Source organism: Dinoponera quadriceps, unplaced genomic scaffold (assembly GCF_001313825.1).
Source record: "Dinoponera quadriceps isolate SergipeBrazil2010 unplaced genomic scaffold, ASM131382v1 scaffold7306, whole genome shotgun sequence".
In the NCBI taxonomy this organism is placed as follows: domain Eukaryota; kingdom Metazoa; phylum Arthropoda; class Insecta; order Hymenoptera; family Formicidae; genus Dinoponera; species Dinoponera quadriceps.
The window spans coordinates 34,982-43,018 of NW_014561178.1; the positions used below are offsets into that span (position 1 = coordinate 34,982).

Below are 8,037 nucleotides of genomic sequence, written 5' to 3' on the forward strand. Positions count from 1 at the left end.
ATAATCGAACTATTTCATGTGTTATGTAGCAGTTATGTAGCACCATGTTTACATATCAACATTAATACAAAGCAAAATATGTATGATGTCTCAATATTATTATTGCTATATCTTCACAAAAAAAGAATTCGCCGACTTCATCACCGAAACTTGTACACAATATGATCATAAATGATCAACTGTATATCTAGAAACTGTAACGGATGAACCACAGAATACAGTACATATTGTATAATGTACATGTATATTGTATATTTTACAGCGAGATAATTACACGTTACAAGTTAGAGTATCATTTAAATGTCGAAAATGCAGAATATAAATTATATCATAGACTTATACAAGAGAGAGGAAATCGAACCGTTCCTATAGGAGCTGCAAAAATCCTTTTTCTAGAAAATGTCACGAGCAATCTATCTAGTTTTACTCATAGTAAACCTATATGTATAAGTCTATGAATTGTATATACATTACATTTTTTTACTTAACATAAGCTCTTGTAATGGCAACGCCTTTTAGTTGTAATTTAAGGCTCCTAGTTGGAAAATACACGAATTCAAAATTCTCGTACAAGTCGAGATGAAATGATGTGTGTATAAAATGACGCGCGATCGACCGAGAGCAGATTTTAAAATATTCCGATAACCTTGTTTATAATAATAAATATTTTATATATTAAACAATATAATTATCCTTAAAAAGGGAATAAATAATTATATAAATATAATAATAATAATAATAATAATAATAATGAATAGTTAATAATCAATAAAATCATAAAGTCAACATTGTGTCACTTTATACACGTATCTTTTTATTTCAACTTGTACTCGGTAAGAATTCTGATTGTAAGAGTATTTTCTCGTTTCTAACGTCATTAATCAAAATAATCACGGCAACAAAGAAACAAGAATTTTAATCACGAGGCATGTTCAAATTCGATGAGAAAGCGTCAATAATATTACGCTTTCAAATGTAGTACGTAATTGCGTTGTCCGATACTATTTTGTAGTTCAGTATGATGTAATTCTTTTCTTAGATTTTACGCACCTTGTTGGAATTGTAGATATAATTTCGCGCTTGTATACGTAACGCACGAAGTATCACTAGAGGATTAATGCGTGATTTACATGCGCGATGATTATCATGGTACGCGTATATCAGCGGAGGTAGTACATTCTTCACGATATTCCGAACAATGAGACGCAAATAGTCTTAAAGAGTAGAAAAATTCTATAGCTTATAGTTTTGTCAGTTTCGCGATTCATCGAACTCGCAAGCACACGTAGCAAAAGTATCACAGAGAATACGGTGTTCTACTATTTGCTCTCGACAACGGTACTTAAGAAATACTGCATTGTTTAATACTACTTACAGATACAGCGATATCGCGATATTTGCAGAGGCACTCATCTTTTTCGCGACAATATCCGTACCAAAAATACACAATTTTCCCTTAGGTATCTTGAAAAGTTGATATTTATCTGGTATTAAACGCGAAGCGTCTAGCGAACTTGTGCAAGTGTACAGTTCAAATCTCTTCCGACATTGTAATCTTCGTCTGTCGCTTTATTGATCTCGATGGCGATGCGATTTGCTCCTACCGTATCGATGGGAATCGAATGAGTCTAATTACGCGCAAGCAAGTTGTCGACGAGTCTCGATCATCATGATTCGTAATACGATGTGTACAATATGTTCCACAAGATAGCGGCGGTCATGAGGCCTGTGTAAGTGAACATGCTGGCCCACCAGACAACCTTCTCCCAAGTCTTCACCTCGAGATTTCGCAATACGTTTATACCTACTAGAAGGCCCGCTATGGCGCCGGCCAGGTGGGCTACGTAGCCGACCTGGTCATTGGTGTCCAGGACGTAACGATTCCACACAGCTTGGCCGATATCGACACTCGTGACTACGAGGAACACTAACAACTGCAGGACGGCAAATTCCATTTGCGACCAGTTCATTATAATCGTCGCCACGTGGGCGGTGATCAGCGCGTATACTCCGCCTGACGCGCCGGCCAGGTAAACCGTCGGGTCGGAGACGGATGTGCCGAGTGAGCCGGCTACCACTCCGGCTATGTATATAATCAACACTCGCCACCACTTGTGCACCATCTCCAGAGGAATGCCCAACATAATTTGTACTAGTAGATTAACGACCAAATGGAAGACTCTGTCGAACACGAGGATAGAGAATATTACGATTATTGACAGACAAAACAAATTGTATAGTACGACAATGTAATGTGTAAGTAATGTAAGCAGGGTTGGGTAATAACTAGGTTACTCGGTTAAAAGTCAAGTTAATAGCTATTGATTTAAACTTGGTTAAATGAGTTAACTTTTCAGTAGTTAAAGTAGTTAATTCAAAACATTTGATTTGAGCATTAACTTGTTGACCTTTTTTTTTAATGTAAGTTAAAACAATCCATCAATATTAAGATCACTATGACCCGCTTACAAGATAAGAAAAATTAAAAATAATGCCAGCAGAATTGCTCTTTGAGCGCTAGTGTTCGTTTCTTGCATGGAATCCTGAGCACAAAATCTACACTTAAAACGTTAATGCAAAAAAGCATATATATGTATGTAACATAGTTTTATGTAACTTTTAACTTTGATAAGTTAATTTAATATTAACTCTACTTTTAATCAAGTTAGTTTTAGTAATTTTTAACTGAATTAAAATAATTAATAGGGTATTAACGTTTAACTTAGTTAAGAATTTATATGTCCAACTTTGAATATAAGTGATATTCTATATTTTGACGATATACATAACGGCTGATCTACTAAAATACGACTGCTGAGTTTAATTTGATCTTGGTCTGGCAATGATTGCAGGATGGAAAAACGAAAGAGAAGAAGTCAATACATACCCAACGTGTACGAACATATACGTTAGATACCGCCAGGCTTGGTATCTCTTGTGCGGATTATAAATAAATAACGTAGCCGCCGGTCCTTCTACAGAAAGAGATTTGTGCTTAATCACATCATACATGAACAAAATGATTTCTATTATCGATATGATTATCATCGCTACGGCCGGCGGTCGACAGCTGTACTCATCTTCGTACAGCCCATCCGGATAGTCGCTAGATCGCAGAGAAGATTCCGTTATTGTGCTTGTTTGCTGCTGAAACGGCTGAGAATCGCCGAAGCTTGAGGGGGCATGCATTACAGTACTGAATTGTCGCTGAGGGTAATACCTAGAGCCCACGGAAGTCTGTCTCATCGCGCGGCACGGCCGTTGGGGTATCACAGATTGAACGTATCGCTGCATAAAGTGTCCGAATATACCTTGCATGTCCTTCCTGTGGATCTGGATACGAGAAGGAGGAGGAAATCAACAAACTGTGCCGTTATGTATGTATCGTCGGCGAACGATTCCGACGTGATCCGGTGATCTCTACTAACCATCGCTATAAATTCCGGATATTCCAAGTAACCGGAATCGTCCAGATCTGCCTTACGCATTATCGTACGTACCACCCCAGCGGGGATGTCATTGGAAAAGTCCGGCCCGCGTATCATCTCCTTCAGCTCCTGAAGGGAGATCTTCCCGTCGCCATCGAGATCGTATCTCTCAAAAATGGCTTTCCAATGCTGTCGAAGAGAAAAAGCGCAATGTTCGTTATTTCGCTCGAGTACGAGTTGCCAGAGGAATGCGGTTTCCTTCGGGTGTCGCTGTCGCCAAATGGGACGTCTGTTCTCTGTTCCTCGACTGTCCGTCTATATACTGATGTTTTTCTTCACATTGACCCGAGGACAATGTCATGCGGGTCTGAATTAGGTTGCACCGTTAGAGCGGAACAAGTGTATATAATTTAGCGTTGAGAGGGAAAGATACGAGAAGAGTTCCAATGCAGCCTTAGTTCGGAAACGGAAAACATGCCTGTGTACTTGTAGTTCAGGACAATGTGAACAAAATCAACAGTGTATTGAATCTTGAACTTCGAACCTTAGAATAGCTCCTATACACTTGTAGATTCTGAACAAAAACAAACATCCGCTACTACCTTGCAAACAGCCGTGCAAATTTTTTAGTTATTAATTAAAGAAGCTCCTAACATGGCCATTTTCAGCAATTAATAACTAAAAATTTTGCGTGATCGTCAGCAAAATGATGGAGGAATTTTCTGTTCACACAGATTTAAATTACAAGTAACAGGCGTCCCAGTTAACGGCAGACACCCGGTAGACAGAAATCGGAGTATGACTTACGGCTTCATTATACTGCAGCGGGATAGTCACTGCAGTCTCGCCCTCTCGATTGGTCGTCATTCTTATCAGTTTGAAACTCCTGCAAAGGTAAACAGCACATTAGTCACAACCGAGTCAGGTGGGTGGCCAAATACTTTTACATCTATCCGTGTCTCGTGGAACTTGACCAGAGTATTATGTCACAGCTCTCTTTCTCTCTTACTCTTTCGTCGTGCAAGACCTACACGCGTGCTTCCCGCTGACAGACATTTACTTACAACCTCAAAGGGAGCTACAACAAGGGAGGTGCGGAGAAAGGAAAGCGAGAGCCGGGTGAGTCTGAAACGCTGCCCGACTACCAGAGAGAGAGATGCTCACACCGGGCTGAGAGTCTTGACGTGCGCGCCGCACCCGAGGAGCCGCCTACAGTGACGCACTATCGACGATTAACAGGTTAACTGGCACGTAACACACGCGCCGCAGGAAGGCGGCTTTTACCTGCCGAAGTGGTCGCCCGGGAGATCGCTCGATCTCACCACGAGGTAAAGGCGTGACTCGTCGGGATGCGGCTCTCTGCGCTCAGGGCGGACGCGCACGACTTACGTACTCGATCACTCACTCACTCACTCACACCTGCACCGCGCTGAAAACTATCAGAGGCCTGAGGCGATCCGCGATCTACGATAATATGACGGGTGACGGGGATGACACATTTCCCTTCTTATCTCTCGACGCGCAGATACGCGCGAAAAGTCGATAAAAGACCGAGGAGACACGCCGCGTTCCCGCTCGGGACGCTGCTCTTACGGAGCACGAGTAGTTCCCACCTGTTCGACGCCGCGGCGCGTCGCTACGCGCACACACGCGTCTGACGTGATCCCACGCGGCCCTCGGAGAAACCCGGAGGAACGCTCGGCCCGTCGGACCATTTTCTTGGGAATCCCATCTAGTTTTCGCTGTTTACCGCAGTTAAAAAACGTTCGGGAGCTGAGATATTTGCAATTTGAAATTTTATTATTGAAAATGACACTTTTTATACGTGTTCCTTGAGAGGTTAATGTCCTATTTTTAACTTCTATTGTTAATTTCTCCTAAAGCATATTTGGGATCTTAATGAAAAACTAATGTGATATTACGGACTGATATAAAGACATTACTACAGAAATTTCGGAATTATTGACCACTTTGTTTTGAAAATATAGCCATGGGAAATTTATACTTAAAAAAATATTGTGTTAAAAACGGCCCACCGAAATTTTGCGTTAATTCAATATGGCGAATGTGTTAAAAAAATACACAAATATAATGTTAAATTAGTACATGTTAGTACATGTACATTTCCTATGTTAACAGAAAATTTCAGTTTTTAACATTTAAAATTTTTTACTATGTACCATTTATTATATATGTACGTATATACATGATACATATACATGTGTACATATCTAAATACTCATAAACTACGTTCTATTATGTGTATACCTTTATTAGCTTAATTGATGTATAAATAAAATATTGATTAGAAGAGTAAAAAAATAAATATATTTCCACATATGTAATTGTGTCTTAATTTCGCGCTCAAAATTAACAATTCATATTAACAATTCGTATTAACATTTATTGCTTAGATAGTTAGGTAGCTAGATAAAATTATAAGAAAGTATCAATAAATAATAAATTTGTATAGAAACCCTTTAATATCGCTGCTGAAAATCCGGCACTCTACGGACTAATTACCTTAAGCTGGGCATACACTGCGAATGAAAACGCATAGCGAATGCAAATTTTATACTTCAGTGTCCATTAACATATTAATTTTGAGTTAATTTTTTATATAATATTTGTGCCAATTTTTGACGTAATATTTGTGTGACTTTTTAACATATTCACCTTGCGTTGAATTAACACAAAAATTTGAGTGGACCGTTGAAGATATGTGAAATGTGTTAAAATTAACGCAAAATTGTCTACTGTGTGGAAATTGTCTAGTTTGACAGCATTTGGAAGTATTTGCTTTTCATATTTCCGCTTTAGAGAAGAATTACGTGATCGCCGGCCGGTTTGGGAATAACCCAGGTAGAATAAAAAACCATGATTGAAACGATGTTGGGACGATGTCAAGGTGACGAGAAGATGATCGAATCATAGTAAAAGATTGAATTTCATAGTCATTTTCCTGAGCGATTTCTGTTCTGTCACTTCCCCCCCCCCCCATTCTGTAACTTGTAACGACAATTTTGTTATCATTAACGTATCATTGCGCAGCTATTTTACGCGATACACTGCAAATCCTTTGGCTGAAGCTTTTCTTACAAACTTCTTACACGTGTCTTGTCATTTTAAATCACGTCACATAACACGATTGGACGTGTTAATTTAACACGTCGTAATTTAACGTGTTAATTTAACACGATTAAACGTTTTCAAATGATGTAAGACTAAATCGGCAAGAGACATGTAAAAATAGCCTCGGTCAAATATGCCATTTTAAGAATGTTTATGCGTGTAAAAATAACACACTTGAATTTACGGTGGATACACGTTTTATCCACGCGAAGATTCGTTATGTGTACGTCATGTTACAGAATAAGGGTAACTGGAAACAGACCTCGTCCGTCCGACGAGAAGAACACGAGGAGAGTGGAGAAAATTGCCGAAACATCGCGGCGGGTACGTGGCAACAAGCACGGAAACGCGCTTACGCTTCAGGAGACGAGAGCGAGGAACGCAGCGATCGGCGTGACGGCGGCGTATCATCTAACCGCGACTATTCGCACAATTGTTGAGCTCACCGGTTCTACGAAACTAACTAACAGATAACGGTTTCGAGGAGAAGTACGGAGACGAAGGGAAGGACGTGCTGGCGCGGGCGCGCTGCAACGTGCCACTGACCTCGCCGCCTCGAGCGCGGTCAGGAACTCCCTCTGGAACGCAGGGGCCGAATTTTCCGCCTGGTCCTCGCAGCAGGTGTCACGGGAGCGTGTTCGTTCGAGCGAGCGCGTAACGGTAAAAGGTGGCTGAGAACGCCGTCATCGTTTTCGCAAGCCGAGACGCCCGAGAGAGAGCGAGACGAGAAGAGCGGGGGATTTCGATGAAATTTTGAAAATCGCACGATGGAAAAAAAGGTACAACTGCAAAGAAGAGTTTGGTAGCAATCACCAAATATTTAGTGAAATAGTTTCAACTAAATGATTTGGTTACCGCGACCAAATAATTTAATTGAGACTATCTCACTGAATGTTTGGCAATTGTTAGCAAACTCTTTTTTTTCAGTATAGAAAAGAACCCTATTATCGCGTAATATTCCTAGAATATTATATTAATGTTATTCAATATTAAAATAATATTCTAATAATATTCTAAGAATGTTATGTAATATTTTTTAATATTATAGAAATAGTCTCTATTGATGTTATATGTCCACTACACATCATATTCCTGGCATATTATAAAAAGGTTCTTAGAGTATTAAAAAAAGAATAAAACGATAATAATATAGAAAAATTTATATAAATAAAAAATATATACATATGCTATACATATATACCAGGTGTAGAAGTTTGAAACCGGAATTTTTTTGTAAAAATTATACGTCTGTTGTTTGAAAATGATAAAAAATATTTTATTCAAAATAATGTTCATTGCTATTTATACATTTTTCCCACCTCTCCGGCAGTTTATGAATGCCACGCCAAAAAAACATTTCTTCTTTTGAAGCGAACCAGCTATCGAGCCATTTTCGTACATTTTCATACGAATTGAAGCGTTGTTCAGCGAGAGCGTGTCCCATTGATGCGAATAGATGATAATCGGACGGAGCCAA

At 39.4% G+C, this 8,037-nt stretch overlaps 1 protein-coding gene across 9 annotated transcripts in view; it reads right to left on the reverse strand.

Annotated features, from left to right (window-relative positions):
* Positions 1-712: 712 nt before the first annotated feature.
* LOC106750957 (rhomboid-related protein 3-like) overlaps positions 713-8,037 on the reverse strand; it is an 18,484-nt gene continuing 11,159 nt past the window's right edge. For 2 of the 9 annotated variants that reach the window (XM_014631650.1, XM_014631656.1), the window contains exons 2-5: positions 4,236-4,314; positions 3,429-3,617; positions 2,888-3,333; positions 713-2,181 (exon numbers count right to left, since the gene is read on the reverse strand). In XM_014631650.1, coding sequence (XP_014487136.1) covers positions 1,668-2,181; positions 2,888-3,333; positions 3,429-3,617; positions 4,236-4,314 — 1,228 coding nt within the window. In that variant the 3' untranslated portion in view covers positions 713-1,667. Of the gene's footprint in view, positions 2,182-2,887; positions 3,334-3,428; positions 3,618-4,235; positions 5,314-8,037 lie in introns of those variants that run through there. The other 7 variants (XM_014631658.1, XM_014631657.1, XM_014631655.1 and 4 more) reach the window with 7 other exon arrangements.